At 43.5% G+C, this 26027-nt stretch overlaps 1 protein-coding gene across 4 annotated transcripts in view; it reads right to left on the bottom strand.

The window, feature by feature from the left end:
* The window catches only part of SORL1 (sortilin related receptor 1), a 282584-nt gene that overhangs the window by 18115 nt on the left and 238442 nt on the right, over window positions 1-26027 (bottom strand). For all 4 annotated transcript variants that reach the window (XM_058446962.1, XM_032167741.2, XM_058446961.1 and 1 more), the window contains 13 exons: window positions 25731-25862; window positions 24944-25078; window positions 23958-24113; window positions 19335-19484; window positions 11501-11632; window positions 10256-10382; window positions 9925-10094; window positions 8579-8691; window positions 8247-8351; window positions 7370-7442; window positions 4392-4474; window positions 2727-2823; window positions 509-693 (listed from right to left, as the gene is read on the bottom strand). In XM_058446962.1, coding sequence (XP_058302945.1) covers window positions 509-693; window positions 2727-2823; window positions 4392-4474; window positions 7370-7442; window positions 8247-8351; window positions 8579-8691; window positions 9925-10094; window positions 10256-10382; window positions 11501-11632; window positions 19335-19484; window positions 23958-24113; window positions 24944-25078; window positions 25731-25862 — 1658 coding nt within the window. The remainder of the gene's footprint in view (window positions 1-508; window positions 694-2726; window positions 2824-4391; window positions 4475-7369; window positions 7443-8246; window positions 8352-8578; window positions 8692-9924; window positions 10095-10255; window positions 10383-11500; window positions 11633-19334; window positions 19485-23957; window positions 24114-24943; window positions 25079-25730; window positions 25863-26027) is intronic.

Here is a 26027-nt window from a genome sequence, read left to right as displayed (position 1 = left end):
GGAACTTATAAACTAGTTAGGAAGGGAAGAGTAAGAGACAAAAATTATCAAATAGGGTAAAGCTGTATTTAAGGAAACATCATGCTATATGGAACCAACTATAAATATATTAGGAGTTCACAGGGAGAGAGATCAACTATAGAAGGGAGGATTTTCTTGCATAGCAAGAGGAGGGAAGGACACCAAGGAGGAGAAAGGGCATAAGTCAAGTACAGAGGCAAGAGGGGGACGAATGTGCCAAGAGCCTTGGGATGGTCGATCTAAAAGCAAAGGGGACACAGTAGGGAGGAGTGGAAAGTAAAACAGTAGACTCAAAAAGGAGCACAGATCTGATCATTGTGAATCATAATGCACACATGAAAACAAAGGAAAAAGAAAGGCCTATATCCAAGAGCAGCAGGGGCACGGGAACATTTGCAAAAGAGAGAAAAGCCCTGGAGTTGTGTGGTGGTGTAGCACTAGGGGACAGTCCACACCCACTTTGTGATGGTCATTCTGGCTGACTCACCACATTCCGGGGGCCGGTCCAGGTACATTCCACTGCAGTCTGGTTGATGGCTTTGGCCTTGAGGCTAGGTGCAGGTGGGCGAACCCCTCTGGTCACGACATGTTCAAATGCCAGAGGGCTATCCCCCAAGTCAGTCTTGGCCCAGGCAGAAATCTCATAGGACGTATGAGCTGTCAGATTGCCAACTGTGAAAACAGGAAAAGGAGATTTCAGGAGGAAGTTGGGGGTGTGAGTCAAGAATGTGTCTTGATACCCGCACTCTTTTTTAAAAAAAAATAGTAATCTCTTGATTTAAATGAGTCCCATGTGCTGTAGGACTGTCATTAGATGACAAATTCATTCAACGTTTATGTACTGATGATGACGGTACGTAACACACTGCACAGGCACTGGGTAATTTCTTTAAAGCTGCCCATCTGCGGATAGGAGTTGGTACAACGCTCCTGGAAGCCATTTGGCCTTGTATAACAAGAACCTTGAAAATCATACCCTTCAATCCAGTTATCCCATGAAGTCAGAGAAAGACTCAAAAGTGTGTTTAACAAGGATCCCCATCACAGTGTTACAGTAGGAAAAAACTGAATGTAATTTGATTGTCTAGTAACAGGATAATAATTAAATAATGTGCATTCCATGAACTACTGTGCAGGCACTAAAGATTGTTTCAAAAATATTTGATGACACTGGAAAATTCTCACAATTTTATGTGAAGTGAAAAGGGCAGGATACAAGACTATATATGGCATTATTCTGATTTTAGAAAAAAGATAAAAAGAGATCAATCCATGGAAAAATATATTAGAAGATATCTGAAATGTAAAAGTGAAATTACAGGCAATTTTAATTTTCATTACACTCTTTTTGTTCTCTCAATTTTCTGAAACAAATATGTATACCCTTTCTAATCAGAGGAAATGCTACTAAAACTAAAAAAAGAAAAGTGAGAAGGGGGAGGCTATGCTAACAGGATAGCCTTTGGAATCAGAAGAACTGGGGTTTAAGGCCTGACTCTACAATTTGTGGTTGTATAACCTTGGATAAAGTATTTAAACTCTCTATTTCCTTGTTTGTAAGATGGAGAAAAAAATAACAGCACTTACAGCAGCTGCTGGCTGGCAGGGAGAAAAAAAGAAAATGCTTATAAAGTGCTTGGCATAATGCCTAGCATCACACTAGCCCTAACAGATTTCAGACAACAGCTAGTTAAGGCTTCTGCTCCTGACTGCCAGTTTCTACTGGGGCAACACTAAGGCCATGAGATCATAGGCTCTGGAGTTAGAAAGATGTGGGTTCCAATCCTGGCTCTGCCACCGTCTGAGAGTATGACTTATTCTTTCAACTTCAGTTTTGCCTCTGTAAAGCGGGCATATCTCACGGAATTATACTTGGGGTTATGTAAATAATATGCATAGAATGCCTATGCAAATGCCCGTACATGGTGGGTGCTCAATGTGCAAAAGTCAAAATAACGACCTCCTCGGGCACCTTGTGGACTTTCAGTTAAAAAAAAAAGTAACAATAGAACATTTGTAGTCTCTATTTTATAAGGCTGTGACAAGGACTGAATAAAAACATGACTGAAAGTGCTTCACAGCCTAGAAGGAGACAGGAAGAAGCTCCCAAGTCATTCTCAACAGTTACAGGCAGCTTTTGCCACTTAGAAATAAATTAAGATCCATCCTTTAGCATGTATTTAGATAGAGGAATTTTAGCTGAGACTTGCTGCTGGTACATACGTAACAGGGACTGGACCACTCCTCCCTTGGTTTGTTGTCCATTCCTCCAGTCAACACGTATTTACTGAACATCAGTTATGCATAAGGCCTTCTGCTGTCTCTCATTAGCAACGGGAGAGTGAACCAGACTAGAAAGGACACACAGGTAACTGTCTACGTCTAAGAACTCTTTCTTTTGGAAATCAAAACTCATCTGCAGAGAATTAGTCTTGCCTCTGTCCAATTTTCCTCCTTATGGCCCCCAACTTCCACTAAGGGTCATGAGGTTGGAGGAGGGCTCGAGGGGCCACCGAGTGAATCCCTCTGCCTAGGATCAGCAGCACACTTACAGGATCCTCAATGCACAAGAACCTGTCAACACAGAACAGCTTCCAGAGAATACCTCCCCTTCCCTGGCACCCCCAATCAAGCTCTACAGCGGGAAAGCGTTGGTCCAGCCTTACCCCTTCCTGCTCACACACTGACCAGCACTGAAGTGTTACCTTTGTGTGACAATATGCTTCCTCGGAAGTTCAAAGTTCTCCTCTCTTGCTTGTGGGTGTCAAATGCCCAGAAAAGGTTCACCACATAGCCATTCACCTGCCGAGAACCAAGAAGCATGTAAGATGAACAGCTAGTCATGGGCACATTAAATACAAAAGGCAGGATTAAAAATATACCTCTTTTCTGTTCTTTCCTTGGGTATCTCATTCTTACAGTGAACAGGTTGTTTTTCAAAAATTTTAAACAGGTTCTATTTGTGCTACCATTAGCTAATATTTAGTTATACTCCACCTACTTCTAAAAACAAACGAGACCATATTTAATTTATAGATTCAATTAAACAAAAAAGTGAATGAAGAATAAAAGGATGAGAACCAATTAACAAAGGTAGAAAGAGGAAACACTGGAAAGATAATTAGGCTATGGAAATTAAGGATAAATCCTTGCAGTCAAGGCCAAGAAGCCAATCCATACAAAACAGGCTGGTTAGATCTCATTGTCTAACTACAGAAAATACATCCACCCATCAGGAAAGACTACCTTTTCCAAGTCCTGAGCTCATAAAAGGATTTGATCTGAAGATCTTTAAATATCAGACAACAAACAAAATATTTTCAAGATCAAAGACTACAAGACAAGAAGCACATAACGCCATTTCTTTTTTTCTTTCTTTTCTTTTTTCTTTTTTTTTTTGAGACAGAGTCTCACTCTGTTGCCCAGGCTGGACTGCAGTGGCATGATCTTGACTCACTGCAGCCTCCGCCTCCCAGATTCAAGCAATTCTCCTGCCCCAGCCTCCAAGTAGCTGGGATTACAGGCATGCACCACCACACCTGGCTAATTTTTGTATTTTTAGCAGAGACGGGGTTTCACCATGTTGGCCAGGCTGGTCTTGAACTCCCGACCTCAGGTGATCCACCCACCTCAGCCTCCCGAAGTGCTGGGATTACAGGCATGAGCCACCACACCCGGCCAAGGCCATTTCTTATATCAACCCATTCTGAAGCCAAGGGCATGACACTAAATGGTAGTTAAGTAAATGGCACAAGGACTCTGAAGGCTGCTTGTCCCAACACAGCTTCATCAATGGAGAGGCTGTGAGGAGGGACAGATAAGAAGGAACACTATGGAAAGTGGATCTCAGCTTGAGGAACCACATGGGCACAGATAACAATGGTGAAGTCGGCTATGCGGAGAGCCAGGAGAGGGGATGGCAGTGCTGGAAGAGGAAGATCTTAGGTGGATGGAAAGTGAATATGTTTCCAAGGCATCCCACTCTCCCACAAGAAGGCTGTTCTTCCACTGTGAGCGCCTCAGCATTAGCGCTTAGCACCAGGAAATCCAATAAAGCTGAAAATTACAGGGCATACGTATTCTGTTAACACCAACTCTTTATCTGCACTGTAGCTGTGAACCATTTAATTATATGGTTAAGGAAAAAAAGGCACCAGGCTGAGGCAGAATAATTATATGCGAAGACTCAAGTTGTTCTTCGTGGAGGAAGGAACCACCCTAGTTCTGGTATTTTAGCTTCACTAGATCTAGCCGTTCGTTTTTTTTTGTTTGTTTGTTTTTGTTTTTTCGAGTCTTACTGTGCTATGTCCTTTCAGTTCCCATACAAAATAAAGCCCCATCCAGGTGCTGGCTTGAAATTCCCACATTACCTTGATATCACTCTCCATGGTCAGGGTGAAGCTTAGATAATTTTCACCATAGCTGTCAATGTGGATATCTGGTGGTGGGATCACTGAAAACAAAAAGGAATTCAAAAACAGAAGCCACATGATGAAAAGCGAGGAAGGCAGGACTTAATAGTTTTCAACTCAACGGACAAAGCCATCTTTCAGTCGGGGAAGAAAGGGCATTTCTTTGGCAGTGTTCCTCATCGATCTTTTTTTACCACTGTTTTCCTGAAGCTAAGGTTGGTCCACAGTTGCTTGGTGAGCACAAAACTATCTTGGCTCAGTCGGCTATCCTGGCAATTAGGTCAGGCAGAAAAGTTCCATTTTGTAAAGGTCCCAAAACAGCCCAGCTTCAGCCTGGTTCTTAAAGGAATAGGGATCGTTCACTGCGAGTGGCATCTTGATTGGCACTAACAAAGTCCCACCAATCTCAAGCCCTTTTGGAAGGCTGACAATGGTGTAAATCATAAATGGTAAACGTGCGTGTGGCAAAATGGAAAGAATGTGGCCTCTGGAATCTGGCAAACTTGAGTTCGAATTCCTGTTCTGGCAGCTGTGTAACCTAGGCAAGTTACTTATCTTCCTGGAGCCTAGTGATGTTATCTGCATTTCACAGAGCTGGGAAGATTAACTAAAATAATGTATGTGTGATACCTAGCACTCAACTGATACTCTCTTTCTCTTCCTTTCCAATATAGCCTCACATATGGCCAACTAAACAACTAGAAACCAACTGGTGCTCTCAAAAAGACTGGAGCTCAAGCTGAGAGTCAAGGGGGCAAAGAGAAGTGGCCAAGGAAAAGACGCCTTTCAGTTCAACCAATGAGCGCCATGCTTGTCATCTGGAAGGTCTTCCCACCAGAAGGCTGACAGTGCTTGGCCCAGCATGATCTAAAAGAGCTCAATGGATCAATATTATCAGAAGATATTACTTAAACGACAACTTGCATATTAGACTCTCTGCACATATGCCCCTTCTATAGACTGGGCAAGAGAGACTCAAAGGAGCAGATAAGATTTGGTGGCAAAAGAGATGTGTCAAAGTCTGAAGAGGTCTGTCCAGATGATCAACCATATAATAAAATTAGGCTTCAGGAAAATGCAATAACCGGAAGAAGAAAGGATATTGGAAGCTTCAGGCGGCCAACACAGAGCAAAACAGGGCGAGTGCTGCATATGGTAAAGCTGACTTGAATTATAATCATGGCAACCAGGGACAAGTCACAATCCACTCCAAACCCCAGTTTCCTCCGCTACACAATGAGGATAAGGATACTTATCTCATAGGATTCATAAGAGATCCATTCATGAGCAACAATAGCACAGTGCTTAGTGTATAAGAAGTGCTCAGGGAATGGTGGCTTTTCTCATTGTCATTACTAATCCACTACATTCACCAATTAACGTGGTGCATCTGGCTGATGCCTCTGCTGTCTTTGTCCTTCATCTTAAAGCGTTATTATGATTCTAGGTCACAGATATTTCACAACAAACACTTTTTGGATGTGGCACACAGCTGCCTTCTGTACAAATCCTAGTCCAAATATATGCAAGGAGCTGAGATTCATCAAAATCACAGAAAAGAAGTTAAAGAGAAGCAACCATCCACTGAGATTTTCAAATGCAGTTGTGACTTGTGCCTTTGGAATTCAAGGTATATGATTTTGGTTGCTCTTCCAACATCCCTTCTTCTTGGTATGTGTGGTCAGTGTTTTGAAACAGACTTGTAGAGAGAAGAGATAAAACAATAAAAACTCTAGGAGAGTGTGAATTCAGCAGGCTTTCTCTAATACCTGCAAGCATTCAGCTCCAAAGACCATCTGGTGGCACTACATTTGGCCGCCTTGGGCCCTGATCTCAAAGGCTCCAGATTTTAGAGGGGACTAGATAGTGACTCTCCATGACCCAGAGCCTATTCCTCATAGGCTTAGGTTAAAGTAAAATCTTCCAGTCCTATTGCATGCCACAGCGTCCATCTGGTTTTAATACCTGGAAGTCCAGAAATGCAAGTCCCCAGTGTGAAGGCTAAGGTCAAGGAAAACCACTCTGGAAAACGAGTGGTAGTCCATCTCCCAAAGTATGCCAGAACCCTTCATTTAACTGCTTCGATTCACTCATTCATCAATTATTTCCTTAATCCCTACTAGATGCCCGTGATAGAGTAGAGAAAAACAGACCAGATCTCTGCCCTCATGAGGCACTCGTGCAAGATGCTGAGCCCGCCACCCCCGGCAAGCAGGACAGTCCAGTAGGCCGCATGTGTCTCAGCCCAGAGAGAAGCGTGGAGCACAGTGGTTAAGAGCACAGGCTTTGGAGTCAGGCAGATCAGGTTCCAGTGCCAGCTCTGTCACTTACTGATTGTGTGGCCTGGGACAAGTGACATAACCTCCTTCCAGTTCCTTATCCTTTCTTGTAGTTGTTCTGACCATTCAATTAGATGAGCTGATGTACAGAAAGCAGTGAACACTCCAGAGTGTCCTGCCCTTGGCAAGCCATCAGTTATTACTAATATCAGCTCTAGTACAAGATAAAAAACCACCTACACACAGTTTGCCAGTGCCACTGGGAGAATAACAGAAGTCAGCATGGTGCTTTCTTTAAAACCCCATAAATGAACATGCACAAAATCATCTTCAGCTTTGGCAAGAAGGAAGGACTCCTTCTATTTTAGATATTGTGACTACTCACAAAGCGCTGCGCATGACGGCCTTTGGAAATCCCTTTGTATGTCTGCATCAGAAGAAATGCTCAATACTAGGAGGGAAAAGACACTCAGTCACCCCAAAAAGACTCTATCTAAAGCACTACAGAGACACCCAGAAATGTGCGTGTGTTGGGGAGAAGGAAGTTGTGTGATGTTTTTCTAAACTATGCTTCTCCATTTTCCAGTCATACTGAAAGTCATTTGAAAGGGTTTCTATAATATTTTTTCTAAATCTGCAAATGCTGGGATCATTTACCTTTTCCTTTTATGGTGGTAATGGATTTAGAATCGCTCCAGTTTCCTATTCCACGACTAGTCACCGCAGCCACCTTTTCAAATCAGAGGGTGAATTAGTATGAAATAAAGGCAATACACCATACAGCAAGAACACTGAATGAGCTAAAGGGGTGAAATTTTGGCAGTAAGGGTGGAAAGATTTTATACAGAGTGATCCAGAATATTCAGAGGCCCCAGCATCTGAAATAAGAGGGCAAAAAAGCCAAGGGAAGGAGCTTGGGTAAAGGGCATTATGACAGTCCTAAGATCAGAAAATTTCTATTGATCGACAAATATCAAGGTTCTTCTAAAAGGCAGGTGTATGGGGGGTGTGTTCATAAATACACACATATATAAAAAGGGTACTGACAAAATTATCAGTGTGAGAGTCACAAATGCGTACACTTAATGGTCTCAGCAAACATGTTGTACACAAAAATCTATCTTTCTGCTAAAATTAGTAAAAATATATTTCATAAGAACCTCACAAAATCAGTTTAGAAAGAATACTTATCATAGCTCTGCATCATCCTGCAGCTAAAGATAAGCAGAAAAGAGCTGAGTGTAAAAGTATAGGAGCTGGAGAGCTAGCAGAATATCGGAGTTAACAGCAGGGAAAGCTGCATTCCCATAAATGCCCGGTTATCTACAGAAACTCTGATGTCAAGCTCTCTGTGGTGTCCATTTAAGAGACTGAAAGAAACTCTGAGCTCCCCCATCCCAGGGCAAGAAGTTGGGTATTTTGCAGATTACTAATACGCATCTCACAAAGGTGAGTAGAGAGTTCTCACAAAATAGCAGCAATATCGCTCAGTTCTAAGACTGCATGGATGGCTGGAATGGATGGCGACACTCACTCTGACGGTGTATAGAGTGTTGACCAATAAGTTCTTGATTTCTGTAAAGTTACTAGCAGCCCTCTGGGAGGCCCACATCTTGGAGCCACTCCTGCTGTATTCTACCTAAAGGGAGAAGAAAAAAAATGTGAGTAAAGGGAACCAAAGGTCCAGGGCATCCTAATATCTTGCAAGGAGGCGGGAGGAGAGAAAAGAAGGTGAGGAGCAAAATGTTCTGACGTATGGGTCATCACCTACAAAGCTAAACCAAATCAACCCCTAGTCACACAGAATACCCAGAAATATCCTAGCACCCCCAACACACATATGGCCAACTCCTGGAAGGTACTTACAATGTACTCACGGATGAGGCCATGGGTGTGGATGGGAGGAGCCCAGTGGCCTACAATCACACCTTCTGCTTCCCTGGGGAGTGACAGCTGGAGATTTCGAGGGGCATCTGGCACTAGAAAAAGAGTCACCTCAAGGTTAAACCCATCTGCATAGCAGCCAACCAGAGGAATTTTCCTGGGCTTAGAACAAGGACAAGAAAGACTCCACAGCCGGCATTGAGACTATCCACTAGAAAGCCTGCTGGCTTGGTCTTCACATTGACAAGACACTCTTCCTCTTCTTCCACAAAGCAAGGTGTGCCATCCACACATCACATCACGGCTCAGCTGAGTGTGTGGTAAATTTGTGGCTCATAAGGGCTGCAGGATAAAATCACTTAGGCAGGCTGAGTCACCACTGACCCTGAGACTTCCATGCTGAGATCTTAATTGTCAATGACAGCACCTGCTGCCTCTGCTTCTTGTACGACAAGAACTGTACTGTAGGCCTGACTACCAAAAAATAAGACTAATTTTGTAACATCACAGAATTTCTATATCCAAATGAATTTGATCATCTTCAAAGCAGGCTCCTTAATGAGTTTGGCACTAGCACATTCAAGATACTTTAGGCAATGGAAAAAGATGACATTCAAGCAGACAGTTGCTCATGTCAACTACTTTGAAGTGGGGAGGAGGTGAGGAACTCTCTTAGACACATAAATTTGGTAAATTTCTTAAAAACTTAGCCACAAAGCCAGGTGCAGTGGCTCACACCTATAATCCCAACATTTTGGGAGGCTGAAGTGGGTGGATTGCTTGAGCTCAGTAGCTCAAGACCAGCCTGGGTAACATGGCAAAACCCTTTCTGTACAAAAATACAAAAAGTTAGCTGAGCATGGTGGCACACACCTATAGTCTCAGCTATGCGAGAGGCTGAAGTGGGAGGACCACCTGAGCCTGGGGAGACTGAGGTGGTGAGCAGTGATTGCGCCTCCACTGCCCTCCAGTGTGGGTGCCAGAGTGAGACCTTGTCTCCAAAAAGAAAAAAAACTTAGCCACAAAATTGCTGATACTCCTCATATTTTAATGACGATGACCTCCTCCTAAGTACCAAGTACTAGGAAAGATCTAGAGAAGGAACGTAGAGGTAGAAACTAGACAAAAAATGCAAGAGGGCAATACTCTGACGCAGTAAGAAGAATAGATGTTTGACAACTCTGGCAAGACTATAAAGCTTAGCCACAATACTTCTGTACATGTGAGGCACACGTATGTTGCCACATTCCTGAGAATACTCAGAAAGACACTCACAAAACCCCACCCGAGGTCTTACCCAAGCCATAAAAATTAACTGAAACACTTACATCCCTCCGGGGTCCTCAGGGTCACAAAGTCATTGGTGTTGTGTGCCTTGCTGAGACACTGAACCTGTACTTTAACCTGATACGTGGTATCTGGTTTCAGGACTTTTAATACAGTGTTTGTCTTATTGCTGTGGGTCTCCAGAGTCTTCCATATGCTCTCTCCAACCACCCTGGCCCAAAAAACATAAAGATATTGTCACACTGGAGCAGCATGGGGGGCTGAGATGTCTGACTCAGTTAATAACATGGTGCATGCCACTAGAGAGTTTACAGAACATCCTGGGGCAACGTAGACATCATTTTCATCTCCCGTGACAAAGATGGGACCCACCTGTAGTAGACATTATATACACAAGAAGCAGAGGGCATTTTTTTGGGCCGCATCCAGGTCAAAGTCACATCCCCAGAGAAGTCAGCTGTCCACTGAAGATTCTGTACTTTGTACACAGTCAACTCATCTAGAGAAATAAGGGAGAAAAAGTCAAAAAAAGTTACATCTTGGCTGGGCATGGTGGCTCACGCCTATAATCCTAGCACTTTGGGAGGCCGAGGCGGGCAAATTGCCTGGGCTCAGGAGTTCGAGACCAGTCTGGGCAACGTGGCTAAACCCCATCTCTACTAAAAATACAAAAAAAAAAAAAAAGTTACATCTTACAAATCCTTAGATTTCAAAGGACTCCTGCTTTTAAACAGAACTACCATGATCTAGATTATCAGGAGGTCATAATCATTATCTGAAAAGAAATCTCAGAAAATGTAGTTGAAACCTCCCTATACAATCCCTCCTAGGGTCTCTTAACGATTCCAGTCATGATATTTTCCCTTGAATTTCATCTTCCTCCTGCCTATGACAATTTAAGCCTATTTCTCAATAGAGAATGCTACAAGTCCAAGGACCATGTCATAGGGTCCATTACTAGACACTCCAGAGATAAGAGCTGAGTTAATCCCACCAGCAGATTGAGACTGTGAGAGCCATGGTGTATGGGCATGAGGTGGGAAGTCCATAAAAAAAAAATCCAAGACTGATGGCCCGTGATGATGAGCATTTTTGCATGTGTTTTTTGGCTGCATAAATGTCTTCTTTTGAGAAGTGTCTGTTCATATCCTTTGCCCACTTTTTGATGGGGTTGTTTTTTTCTTGTAAATTTGTTTGAATTCATTGTAGATTCTGGATATTAGCCCTCTGTCAGATGAGTAGGTTGCAAAAATTTTCTCCCATTTTGTAGGTTGCCTGTTCACTCTGATGGTAGGTTTTTGCTGTGCAGAAGCTCTTTAGTTTAATTAGATCCCATTCGTCAATTCTGGCTTTTGTTGCCATTGCTTTTGGTGTTTTAGACACGAAGTCCTTGCCCATGCCTATCACTTCACTAACAGGGAGGAGACAGCTGCATGTTATATCAGAGTCTGGCCAAGGCTCACCTCACTTGGGGCTCCAAAACTAGGCACAAATCTGTTTTATCCTTAGATTGAGGAACAGTTCAAAAGGGTCCTAGCTCGAGGTCTACACAAGAGGGGCCCTGGGGTAAGCAAACCTCCCAGCCCAGCCCAGCCCAGCCCGTGGACCGGCACTCACCACTGCAGGCCTTCTCGTCGCTCTCGTCTGAGCAGTCCAGGAAGCCGTCGCAGCGCTCCGAGAGCACAATGCAGGCCTCCCCATCCTCGCACTGGAACTCCCTGCTCATGCAAGTCAAGGTGCTGTGTGTGGCTGAAACACAGAGAGGCTTCTTAAGTCCACGGGGAGGGGCCGTATGGTACTGAAGGCTGGGCCCAAGTTTATTCTCATTTAGACAAAGTACTAAACGGCTTCTGCTTCAAAACACACCTCTTGAATGACCAGTGGTGGTGGAATCCATACCAGCACTAAGGTGCCATTTCACCTAACATTAACAATTGGAATCTGCATTCAGGAAGAGTGAGCACTTTGGAGTCAAACAAACTAGAGTTTAAATCCTAGATCTGCATGAGCTTGAGCGAACCGCTTAACATCACCTGGGTTCAGCTGCCCTATAAAAAATGGAAGTAACAATTCTGTCACTATCGTGTCTGCACGGATCTAATGAGATCACACACCTGGAATAGTGCCTGGCTCCTGGCTGGCATCAACAAACTGTAGCTATTACTCTACAGTACTATTAATTATTCTGCTACTATTATTAGTTTGCAATCTAGAAAGAGGAGCTGATTTCTGGTTTGAGTAACAGAAATAATAATGAGATGAATCCCAACAGTATTAAGAGGCATGCATACTTTATGTAGTATTTAAAGTTGTTTGGCTTTTCAAAGTACTTTCACAGAAAATGAAATAATGCACGTAATGAGCACTGGTAAGTTAAGGGTTATGCAACTGTATGTCTGGGCTATTGACCAAAATGCGATGTGCTCTCCAGTTCTGAAAGTAGATTAAAACTGCATGGGAGGCTCTAAAAAGAAAGCAATGACCATATAATTGCAAATGCTCCTGAAAAGAGAAAAGGTGAGAATGGCTGTAGACAGCACATCTGCTATGCAGGCTGTGTACCTGGGTGGTACAAATCTGCTATGTACCTGGTTGAGCCCAGGAACAGTGACTGGAGGCCTTCCTTATGCAGACTCACACCTGCCTGCCCAGTCCTGGACAAGGAAGGTCTACATCAGAAATCCAATCCCACCAGTGATGAGGGTCGAAAATCAATCTTGCTCCCCTAAGTCAAAGATGTCCACATCCTAAACCTTGGAACCTGTAATATGTTACCTTATGTAACAAAGCAACTTTGCAGGTGTGATTAGATTAAGGACCCAGAGGTAGGAGAGTTCAGCCTTGATTATCCAGGTGGGCTCTGTCTAATGACATGGGTCCTTAAAAGCAGAGACTCTTTTCTGGTTGTGGTGAGAGAAAGAGAATACAGAAGAAAGGTGAGAGACATGCAACATCACTGGCTTTGAAAATGGGGAAATTATAACAGACAAAAGGAGGCCGAACATGAGTGGCGCCATTCTGCTCCCCGCACCCTACCCCCTGCCCATGGTGACATCTTGTAGGTTAACGGCCTCTGCTTATCTCTGCACGTAGGCCAAGCTAACTATGGAAGGAATTTTGTTTATAGTTTAATTTTAAAGCAAGGATGATAATAGTCCCTTCCTGAAACTAACCCCTGAGGAAATAAAGAGAGTGTACACACAAGTAACAAAATTATGTTAAAGGTGATATGAGCATTGTGACCTGAGCAAGCAAGCTTCATATGCCCCATCTCAGACCCAGGCAGGTGGTCATGGGTCACCTCTTGACCTCGACCCCCTCCCTCTTCTCCTTTCTCCTAACATAAACAACCAAACTTTGAGATGCAGGTAGAGAAACGGGATAATGTTCCCATGAGAGCAACCAGGATGGTCAAGAGGAATGGATAAAGGATCCAGGGATATCTTCCTAGAGATGAAAAGATACAAGGATGGGGGGAGGTGGTGAGAAGATGTGCAGACCACTCTAACAAGTGTTCTCCACTGATGAGTTTTCATGAGAAAGAAGAATTAAGACTTCTTTGCACGAGTCTCCAGGATGGAGGTACAGACTTCAGTTCACTACTTATTAAAAAACAATTCTGATACAGAAATTGTCAAGAGGAGAAGGGAACTATCAAAACTACTTATGAGGGTTTTCACAAACTATAATCCCCCATTCTCCAGGAAGATCACTGCATTTCAGAATTCTATTATATACTGAGCCGAAATTGGTTTGCCATGGTGGGGGGAAACTCATGACAAATAATCGTGTATTCAAGAATTAGAGAAAGGTTTGAGAACCACTACTCTAATAGTCTCAGAAGCCCAAGGTGGAATTCTCTGAACATTCGTGGAGGTCCTACCATGACTCGGGCACTGCTCCAGATGCTAAAAATATGGGGATATGTAAAACAGATGAAGGACCTGTCCTCATGGAGGTTATCTTCTATTGAGAGAAACTGCAAACAAGTAAATTAATCTGATCAGGTTATGCCATTTTATATAGGATTGCCGAGGAGAAACTCTGCTCAGAGGGGATTATTTTGAAAAACACCAAAACCCCCATCACAGGAGTATTCCACTGGGTAATAATGTTATAAAATATAATCAAACAACAGCTAAGCAGTAGAGCTGAGGACGTTGGAGGTTTCTTTATAAAGTATGTCTCAAAATTTTAAGAGCAAAAAAGCATGGGCTTTAGACTCTGGAAATAAGCTGGGTGCGGTAGTGTGCACTTGTAATCCCAGCTACTTGGGAGGCTGAGGCTGGATTGGTTGAGTCCAGGAGTCTGAGACCAGCCTGGGTAACATAACTAGATCCTGTTTCTTAAAAAAAAAAAAAAAAAAAAAAAAAAACAGACTTAAATTAAAACAATAGAATCTGGGAATAAGATTGTCATTAACTGTGAAAATTCTTAAACTGATAATTAACAGATGATTAATAGGCACTTAGAACAGAACTTAGTAGCCTTCAGGGGACAGCTTCTCTAAAAAGAATCGCACTACACTAATCTCATTTCATTTTTAGATAAGGTTATCAAATTAAAGTTGGAAAAAAACTGTAGATATAACACATCTTGATTTTAAGACCCTTTACTAGGCAACATCCCTGTGAATAAGCCACATTGGAAACAGGCTGAAAACACTGATTTGAAGAATGCCAATTAATGAATTAATGTCACCCAGGAGGGAGGTCTCATTTCTTTTCTCTTTCTTAATTATCTCCAATGTTCATCTTATTATGTGGTTGCTTATTATGCTCAGACGTTCCCACTGTTATTTTGGTGAGTGTGGGGTCAACCTGTCCCCGTTGGTTTAACACTCTAGGAGTCCACTTTCTTCATTCTTTTAATGTAAGGGTAGAATTGTACACTAATCCCTATTCAGTTCATCTGTGTTAGTTTTGGTGTATTCTTCCCTGATGAGAACTTTCAACATGGCTTTCAACCTAAATAAATAACCCAATTTGGTACTGGCTAGGTGATTCTCTTGGAACCTTAATTCTCCTATCTCGACATAGGAGATAACACCAAAATCACAGTTATTTTGAGAATTAAGTGGAACAAATACATGATTTGCTTGAGAATAATGAATAGCACATTAAAACCCACCATGAAAGTTTAGCTTCCCTTTGTAAATCCTGAGTGTTTTGCCAGAAAATAAGCTATCTGGGTAACTTTGTATTACTTGCAAGTATAACACGCATGCCTTCCAAGTTTTCATCTGGTCATTAATGACTTTTTAAAGAAGATAGGGCCAGTTTAAAAAGCATCAGAAAATATTATCACAGCAAATAGAAAGAGCAAAGCAGAAGCAGCCTGAAAAAGACCACTTATGATAAAGCAAAGTGAAAAACAAAACACCCAAAATGCAAGAAAGCAAACAGACATAATAACGAAAGAAGTATATAAGGCGATAGAATGAGAAATAAGAATCTTTTAAGGCTTATCAAAGGTTGCTGCATCCTGCTAAACACCGAAGAACTTCAAAAAAAAAAAAAAAAAGTACACAGCAGGAAAATTAATTATATTGAAGACAAACTCCATCAGCAAATCCAAACACTTAATTGTGCAAACTTGCATTAACTTTGAAAGTAAATGACAAAGCTCAACCTTACAATTGATAGACATGACAAATAAATGAGAAAGAGACGTAATATGGAAATGTTAACCAAGGAGATTAAAATATCCCTCACCATCTGAATTTATTTGGTTTATTTTTTTATTTATTCGACAGAGTTTTGCTCTTGTTGCCCCGGCTGGAGTGCAATGGCCCGATCTCAGCTCACTGCAACCTCTGCCTCCCAGGTTCAAGCGATTCTCCTGCCTCAGCCTCCCAAATAGCTAGGATTACAGGCATGCACCACCATGCCCAGCTAATTTTGCATTTTTAGCGGAGAAGGGGTTTCTCCATATTGGTCCGGCTGGTCTCAACCTCCCAACCTCAGGTGATCCACCCGCCTCGGCCTCCCAAAGTGCTGGGATGACAGGCATGAGCCACCGTGCCTTGCCTGTTTGGTTTGTTTATATAGATTCATTTATTTATTTCTATCGATTTATACACAAATATCAAGAGATATCAAATTATCTTAATATTTTTGGTTCTTGGGTTCCAGATAACAAGTGGCATGTTCTGGACAGAGAGAAATCCATCCCCAAAATGGATCTGAAACTACTCAATTCCTGAGTTCCAATAGAAATCGTTTAGTAATGAAAGATTCCTTACGATTTTCCTAAACTAAAATAAATAAATAAACGAAACAAAAAGAAATCACCCTATCTTGGAAATTGAAGAATTGGAAAGACTCAAAGGGTGTTTCTTGAAAAAAAGACCCTAGGTAGCAACTTATCCAATTCCTTGACTTTTAGTCAAAGAAAAGACCCTTCGGGCAGCCGAAACAAAAGCAAAAGTGACATTCCTGGAGAGGAAAGGACGCACGAACGATGGGGGTCCTGGGACCCCTGCCGAAAAACCAAGTGTTAGGAGAAAAACCTATGCATGGTGGAAATAAATTAGTTTCATATTTCAAGTTAAGGACGTGGCCAAGATGATTTTTCTCTCAAGTCAGAGCACATCAAGGCCTAGAATGAAATTCATCTCCGAAAGTCCATCACTGTACAGATCATCACAAGGAACAACAAAAGTGAAAATTGGCAAAGACTCATTCCAACAGGCAAGCGAAGATGACTTGCATGGGCAATTAACATAGTAAAACGAAAAGGAAGACAACAGTGCCCCAGCTTCTGACCTCCCCTTTTCAGTTTCTTCCAGGATGACTTGCACTACCTCAGATGCTGATGTCAATCAACGAACCCACCACCAGGCCTCGCCCCAACCAGGGGAAGCTGCAACTCCTCATCCTCAGTATCCCCCGCATAGCTGGTAGCATCAGCTTTCACTGTCATCCTGGGGAAAACCCTCATTCTTCCTTCTTCCTCATTACCACAGACAAAAAAACTCACTGGATGCTGTTAATAGTACCTCCAATATACAAAGAGATCACTCTTCCATTTTCATCTTCACCATCCTATCGAATTAACCTCCTAATGGGCACCTGGCTTCCAATCTCACCTCAGCCTTCTTCTAACCCACTCCCCCCATGATGAAGTCCAAGTGATCTAAGATATAAACACCCCATCTCTGAAATCTTCAATGGCTCCTTAGGACCAGGAAAATAAACTCCAAGCACAGGGGCCGCCCTATCTACCTCATGCCTACCTCTCTGCACTCACCTTTGTCCCACCCACAGCCACTCTACAGATCTGTTTTCTTATGCCTCTGAGCCTTGGAATATACATACTGTCCCCTGTGTCTAGAATGCCCGTCATCTGCCACCTTGTCCCACCATTGTCCAGGCACCATCAATGAGGCTGCCTCTCTTGGTCTGTCCCCACCTCTCCAGGAAGCTGGCCCACCTGCGAACTATGCCAGTTCCTTGGATAACTTCTGCTACTGCCTACACCACACTGTAGGATAGCTGCTGACTTGATGTCCCTCCCACTAGAATTTGTATTGCCAGTCACTGGGCATAGTGGCTCAGGCCTGTAATCCCAGCACTTTGGGAGGCCAAGGTGGGCAGATCACTTGAGGTCAGGAGTTTGAGACCAGCCTGGCCAACATGGCAAAACCTGTCTGTACTGAAAACATAAAAATTAGCCAGGCATGGTGGCGCATGCCTGTAATCCCAGCTACTCAGGAGGCTGAGGCAAGAGAATCACTTGAGTTCAAAAGGCGGAAGCTGCAGTGAGCTGAGATCCCACCCACCCCTGCACTCCAGCCTGGGCGACAGAGCGAGATGACATCTTAAAAAAAAAAAAATTGTATTGCCAGAAACCTGATCAATGCCTGCCATACCATGCAGGATCAACAAAACATTTGTCCAACCAAACCAAAGTTGTTACTGGATCCACACTCCTTCCTCTTAACCAAGCCTCTCCAGTGAGAGCCCGGTCAGGCACCCTGTGGAGAACAACGCTACAGACAGAGAAGGGACAGCCGACTCCCTCTTGCCTTTCCCCCTGAGCCTTACTGGGTGAGCTATTTAGGACAGAGCAGTATTTGCCAATCTTGTCTGATGCTAAGAATCAGACGGGGCACTCCTGAAAAGGCTCGGGTTCCCGAGCATCTCCTCCTCCATTGCTCTTGATTCAGTGGTCTGAGGTGAGATCACCAAATTCACATTTCTTATAAGCACTTCCACATGATCCTGCTAAGTCCCATAAATTCTGTAAATACTGAATTAGAGGAATTAAGAGACGACTAACCTCCACCTCTGATTCTATTCCATCTCTAAATGGTAAGACTTGGTAGGATTCCAAGTGAGGCTCAGGTTTTCATTGGTTGAGGAAGTCATTATTTTAAGATTAAAGAAAAAAATGGGACCAGAACAGGGATCAGAGTGGAGGAACTGAGGCGTCTGCTGCTTACGGTTAGAGCTTGGCAGCAGGGGGGCTCTCAGCGGTGAGTGAGAGGGGTGTCTTCTACATTCACCAGGGCAGGAATCAGGCAAGCATGGACGAAGCCCTTATCCCAGCAAGGAAGGGAGTGTGATGGGCCAGGACATCTGCTGTCTGCAGCCAGCAGGAGACTGGATGGAGGGGAGGCCCACAAAACAGGGATCCCTGAGCCAGAGCAGCACCCAACCATCAGAGGGGCAGGCTGGTGGGGGGCTGCATAAGCACCGTCCAGCCATGCCCTCCCCAGTCCGCTACAGTAGGACAGACCAGCCAGCGGTGGCATTAGCATGCAGCCAGGGACTAAAAAGCGCTGACTGGTCACATGAGGATAAACACTTGCAGAAGCCAGTGTCTCCCTCCATCACTCACTGCAAAGATCCTCCCTGGGTACATCAGAGGACCAAACACCAGGACCCACCAACTCCAAACCCGTAGAGAATACATGCATCACCTCACACTGGGCTCAGATGGCCTTGCGATTATTCCCGATGTGGCTCGGCACACTATCTCACCAACCGTAATTACCTTAAGGGCTAAGAATGAATTTTCTTAATGGGGTGCTAGAGGCAAACCCTCTAATAACACAGCCTCTATGCCCAGTAAGTGCTCACTAAATACTTCCAGAAGAATGAATGCACATACCAAAGAGCTGTGGCTTTCCCCACGGGCGTTTTTAAAGAGTTAAACACGCTTATGAAACCTATTTAAAATATTTATCTTAGTCATTCAGAAAGTATTTTTATTGGACATGCTCCTGGTACTTAAAACGCAGTCAACTTATTAAAAAGAAGGTGACTAACACAATGATATGGGTGCACGTGGCAAAGTGTTTGCGGAGAATGCGGTAAGAGCATGGTTAGGCAAGTACACAGACTCACACACAGGCGTGTGCTGATCCAAAAATGAAGCAGAAGCACCGGAACTGTGCTCTCTGCAGAAATGTGCCCAGGGGGTGAAGGGCTCTCTGACTACTCACGGCAATTGGCCTCGTCCCGGCCATCCTGGCAATCTTGGTGGCCATCACAGCGCTTCCAGTTGGGAATACACTTCTTTGGTTGGTGGCATTCGAACTCAAATCGGTCACATCGTCCAAGTTGGGTGGGAGTGGAGGCAGCAGTGACATTTGCTAAAATAAAAGATTTTTAAAATTTACTTTTTAGCATTGAGGGAGCTGGCCAATAACAGCAACCAATCAATATGCTAGGAGATTATGGTGCTTTAGAAATTACAATGGGAACCTGAAGACAAATGCGAGTTCCGGACAGAGAGCAGAGTAGATACAGACATCTAATGTTGCTTCCCCACAGGATCCCACTAAAGCCACAGTCAAGAGATTGTTTTCAAAGACCTAAATCCACAAGGACATGGATAACGAGATTTGGGGGCTGGAAAGAAGACAGATAGTGGTATGTGACTCAAGAGGCCAGCGAAGGCTGCATCCTACCCTAGGCTGTCACAGGAGAAAGCTCAGAACCAATCAGATCAACAACACACAGTCCTCCGAAAGTTCAGAAACTAGTATCTCCTAACTGGAAGTGAAGAAGAAGGAGTTAAAATAAGGGAACTGACTGAATGATGTTTAAGACGCAGCTACATTCCCTATATCCCCTCCTATCAGTCCCACAAGACAACCAACCCATACATTACCCCAATAGAAGAATGGAGGGCTGTTATTTGGAGAGAGTAAAAACAGAGAGTTGTTTAGATAGGCGTAGTTGACAGCAAGTATATCTTACTGATAAAAAGGGGATTAAACCTACATATAGAAGCCCCAGTCCTCTTCTCCGAGGATCGTAGCAATAAGGTAATTATTGTCCAGGCAGGAGATCTAACAATCTTCTCTGGGGAAAATGATCAGCTTCAGAGACTAACCCTGAAGTAACCAGGATTCAGAGTTCCCCCATGTTTCCCAGCCATGAACCTCGAAGTTGACAAGCCCACCCATGTGCTCAGAATTACTTACCAGCACCTTAGTCACCAGCCTTAAATATAAGCAGCAACCAAGGACTATCTGAGAAAAGGCTTTGACATGAAAGGCAGAAAGCCAAACAGAGCCCCAACCCCCAAAAAGGCCATTTGGAGGAAATAGAGGCTTTGCGAGAAGAAAACTTCAAAAACAAATATCCTTAATATGTTCAGAAAGAAAGAATATATATTTATCCATGGGAAAAAAAAAACAGGATACCATAAAAAGGGATAGCGGTAAAAATGGAAAAGCTCTTAAAGTTAAAACCATGATAACAAAGATGAAAAACTCAGCAAAAAGTTGAAATATAAAGTTGGGTAAATCTCCTAGAAAGTTGGCGGGGGTGGGGAGGGAATTTTCAAAAATATAAAAGATTAAAAAAAAAATAAGGAAGAAGACCAGATCAGGAGACAACATAAGAATGACAAGAGTTCCAGGAAATAAGATAAAACAGAGAGGGAAATATCATTAATAAAAACTTCAAGAAAAATTCCTTGAACTAAAATATATAAACTTCCATAATCAAAAAGCATGCAAGTGTCCGCTACGTTGGATGGAAAGGGTCTCAGAGCAAAGCACATCATTGTGAAATTTTAAAACACTGGTGCCAAAGAGAAGATTCTACAAGCTTCTAGAGGATTAAAAACAGGTTACATACAAAAAAAAAAAATCAGAATCAAAATGGCTTTTGGATTTCCGAAAAGCTGCTTGAAGGCAGTGGAACAAAACTTTCAAAATTCTGAAGGAAAATTACTTACAATCTAGCTGCCAAACCCAGCCCAACTATCAATTAAGTCTGAAGACAGAATTAAAACACTTTAAGACAAGCAAGACCTCACAGAGGCCTCCCACATACATTTTCTCAGGCATTTTCCATAAAACGTGCTCTACCGAAACATGGGATTAAACTAAAAAGAGAAAAACTGGGACATAGAAAAGAGGAGTTCCAACAGGAGATGGAGGTAAAGCAAATCCTGAGGATGATGATGGTGCAACGTCCTAGAAGGCAGTTGTGCCCCAGGTGTACAGGGCAACCAGTACAAACCAGAGCAGCAAAATTCAAGAGACAAACACCTGAGAGCTGTCATCACAGTGTCCTTGGCCACTGCGTCATCATATTCACCTGACAAGGTTACTGAAGGATGCACTCCACCCAAACAAGGGAGTAAACCAAGAAAAAGCAAAACACAAGATCCAGGAAACAAGGAATCTAAACTGGGAGAAAGGCAAAGAGAATTCCAAGGAGACAGTGAAAGTCCCCGGATAACAGGCACACAGCAGGACTAGAGAACGATCTGTCCAGAAAGGAGAATCCAAGTTGTTAGAAGGAATATCTCCAAGAGAAAAACTGGAATTGATAAATCCCTCGAAATGTTGACCTGTGGAAAGTTATCATGAGTGGCGATTGAAAGGCAGAAAGCATTGGCAAATGGTACAAAACAACCTAAGCAAACAAATGAAAAAGGCAATTATTAACTTCAGGATATCGTGCATATTCTATAGTTTTAATTAGATTTTCAAAGGAGCTTTCCCTAAATCCCAGAACCACTCTGCGGAAACACAAGGTACATGGAGACAGATGACAAAAAATAAAAAGGGGGAGAACGCCAGGCCAAGGCAAATCATGCCACTTATTCCTGGACAATAAGGGAGGCATCAGAGGGCTCCAATACTAGGGAAGACATGATCATTCATCAGTATGGGCCTTATCAGAAGAAAAACTGAAAGGGGGAGAAATATGAGGTTGATAAACCAGTTAGGAGACTTCTACGCTAAACAAAGAAGATCCACGAGCTACAGATAACAATGAGTTTAAATTTATCCCACCACTGTGCACAAAAAAGAAAGTACAAAAGCTGAACAGGATATATAAACAGAGATCTGCTCACTGTATTAGTCAGAATTTGCTAGAGTCTATTAATGTCCTGGTCAGTTTCAATAAGCAAAAACAACTTGGAGAGGATAATCAAGTTATTCAATAAATATGTAGGCCTTGAGGGCAAACGACAGACACAAAGTTTTGTTTTCTCTTTTACAATTCATTTTAATTTGAGATGCATTTTAGGGGATACTGACTATTTGCCTATTATTGTAGGAAACACAGAGCAGGACTCAAAGTAGTAGACAGCATGATTCCCAAACAGGAAACCCACACAATGGCTATGGAAGCAAAGATCAACACGCATGAAATAATCAGGAAGCAATATATGACAGATCATAGTGAAGAATCAAAAGGTCAATGGGTAAGGTTAATGAGACTGGAAAAGAGATGGAAATCAGTTAAAGGAATCAGTGAAAGCACCACAGAAGTGGAGCTTGAAAGGAGAATAATACCCTACTTGTTCAAAGCAGAAATCCCAAACTTTTGCGAACCTAAGAATCATATGGGGATCTCCTGGGCTCCACACAGAAATTCTGATTCTGTTTTTTTATAAACACCCCAGGCGATGCCATTAGGGTGGTCTTTGCACCATATTTTGAGACGTTCTGATGATATTAATATATCAAGGTCTCTTTTGCTATAAAATCCATGCTTCTGTTTGCACTGGTGGATGGTGGGTTTCAGTGATAAGGAAAGTAGGAAAACAAGGTTGAGGGTACAGGAGCTCCTGCTGAGGGCAAAACCTTGCTGCAGGTGCACAGGCAGGAAAGAAGCAAGTCTGTCTGGAGAAGATGAGGCACCCAGCTTGGCTGATGTAAGGAATCCAGGGGGGCAAGGAGGAATCAGCTCATAGAGAGCCTGGAAAATAGAAATTGTCAAAAATTGATCTTCTAGACAGGAGAACAAGAGGAAACTCGATATGGCAAAAAGACCACCCTAGTAAAAACATCATTTTTATAATGTTTTATAAAAAACATAGAATCAGAATTTCTGGGTGGAACCCAGGAGATCCCTATATGCTTTAGGTTCACTAAAGTTTGGGATTTTGATGTTTTTAAACAAGGAAGCAATGGAATGAACATGGTCACAGAAGAAGGGAAAAGATCATGCAAAACATGCAAAAAATTATTTGTTCTCCTATTATAACTGAGTTTGAAGTAGACTCCTGCTTAGGAAAGAACACACGATCCTTACCTCTGTTCCGCCTGCAGTTAAGAGCACACACGAAATGGGATTTCAAGGTCTACCCCACCTCCAACAATATGGTGACTACAGACCTTCAGCTGCCTCTTTGAGTTTAGCCACTAGATGGCAGTGCTTACCCTTCTTTTAGTTGGACAGGCCGGCCAACTAGCAAGCTGAATTGGGCTCTCTCCCCAGAGAGTTTAATACACACACAAAAAGTTCCGCATTAATTCCAATTTGTACTTTCCCGCTAAGAAGTTAGCAAAGGTGCCACAACCCCAGCCTGGGTGGAAATCAGGGTGGCTGGCATCTTGCAGGAAGGTCAGAGGCCAGTTATAGAGGATGAGATGCCCCCATTCCAATTTCCTGTGCATCTTTGATCCAGGAAGAAATGCTAGAAACCAGCCTTCCCTGGAGGTATGCCACTAGTAACAGGCAACCTGGCCACACAGCACAGTCCCAGACAGCAGGGCATGGGGCCCGGTTGGGTTGTGCCCAGAGCGCACCCCCAGAAGGTCCTCTCCACAATAGCAGGTACCACAGGAGAGACCTGGGCCAGAACTCACCAAGCGAGGGGCAGGCTTCCTCATCAGAGCCATCTGCACAATCTCGGTACCCGTCGCACACCCAGGTGTCCATCACGCAGGTCCCACTGCTGCAGCGGTAGTAATTGGGCAGACACGTGGAGGGCCCAGGAGTCGAGAAGGGAAGAATATGTGAATCTGAGAAAAACACCAAGCAAGGAAACCCAAAACATTAGAAGCAGCTTGATCTTAGACCAAATGCGTCCCAAACCTAGTGCGGATGTCCCAGTTTTAGCTGTACCTGCTGAGGGAGGCCAGTGACAGGCACAGCTCTGAGCAGCGGCTAATCTAGAAATCATGTATCATGGGTTGTCAGAAGAGGCAATATTCTTTTCCCTTTTGGGGAGTAGATTTCCCTTACTTACTATATTTGATTTCGGCTAATATTCAGATAAGTTTGCTTTTGCAGGGGCTGGTGAAAGAAACAGGTGGCTGAGGGGGCACAGGGTGGCTAAGAGAATTCCTACTGAGGCGAAGCACTGTGTTCTAGTTAATTCAACTGCAACTACCCCACGACCTGGTTCAGAGATGAGAACGCCAGAAAGGAAAGGGGCAAGTCTGCATTCCACATGAGTGCTCCTCAAATGCACTGCGGAGCACACAGGACCTGGGGGCTTATTAGCATGCAGATTCTGACTCTGTAGGTCTGGGTTGAGGTCAGAGATTCTGCATTTCTAACCAGTTCCAAGGAGATGCAGATGCTACTGGTTGCAAACCACACTTTGAGTAGGAAGGCTCTAGACTTCTCCCTCTGCCCTGAAAATACGGAATAAATAGCCTGAAAATAGGAGAAACCAACCACACTTATTTCAAAATGAGAAAGAGGAACAGAAAAAATTTGAGTCACTCCTCTCACAAAAATATGCCCCCCAAAACACGGAATCAGCCAGGCACATCCTGCATAGCTGGTGGAACTATTCCGGTGTGTCTTGGTTATGGGGCTGACCCAGGCCCCAGGGGCCTCTTACCTCCACAATCCTTCTCATCAGACCAGTCCCCACAGTCGTTCTCCCTGTCGCATTTCCATCTGTTGGGGATGCAGTGGCCATTCTCACACCGAAACTGGAAGTAGCGGGAGCAGTTTGGGGCTTCTGTGGGGTTTTCTGCGGAGATGAACCACATCATCAGTTGCTTTCCCTGCACCAGTGTGAACACAGGGCTCTAACTCTATGCATCCTCCTCCAGACCCAAGTTCCAGGGCAACCCACACTTCCCACCCATAAAGAGATAAGGCAGCTTCATGGATCCAATGGGGAACAAAAAATACATCTACAAAGTAAAACAAAACCCCATTTTCCCAGCCCCTAACCCATGTTCCTCTGATTTATACTACGATATCCTGAGAATGATCACCTGAATTTTAATTCTGACATTTTACCAAAGGAATAAAACAACTATTGATGGTAATCCAATCATGACAATAACTATTACATTGTGGCCTGTCACTTTTAGGGGGAGGTCACTCCATAATATTTACCATAATTCCTTATCTACCACCTTCTTTATACATAATGTGGTCTTCCCAACTGCAGAAAGGAAAGGAGATCAAATAAACTTTTCCCTAGCACCTGCTGGGTGCCAGCTGCCCCCTTCAAGACTCAACTCCTCGTATGAGTATTCAGGAACTGGCAGCAACTGCTGCTGAGTTACGGGAAGGCCAAGTCTGCAGTGGGGTTGCCGGTGAGTGTCCCTGTAACTGCAGGCATCACTGTAACTAGAGGATTAGGATGCGAGGAGGCAGATTGGACATCTTACCACAGTTGGCTTCATCAGAATAATCGCCGCAATCATCCATCCCGTCACACTTCCAAATCAAACTGATGCACACTCCATTCTGACACTGGAAACCGAACTCATCACAAACCTTGTGGAACTCAGGATCTTGGGCTACAGAGGGAACAAACATCCGTGAAGTCCAGGAACTTCCATGCTGAGGGGTGGAAGCAGCAGTGCTGCCCAGAAGCAAGGGGGAACAGCAGTGAGTTCTGGCAAGGGACTGTCTGGCTAAACCATGCCTTGAAAGCAAAAGCCAAACCTAATCAAAACAGAGCA

Source organism: Hylobates moloch, unplaced genomic scaffold (genome assembly GCF_009828535.3).
Source record: "Hylobates moloch isolate HMO894 unplaced genomic scaffold, HMol_V3 SCAFFOLD_11, whole genome shotgun sequence".
NCBI lineage: Eukaryota > Metazoa > Chordata > Mammalia > Primates > Hylobatidae > Hylobates > Hylobates moloch.
The sequence above is the reverse complement of the archived record's forward strand: the minus strand, read 5'-3'. Positions and strand labels throughout refer to the sequence as shown.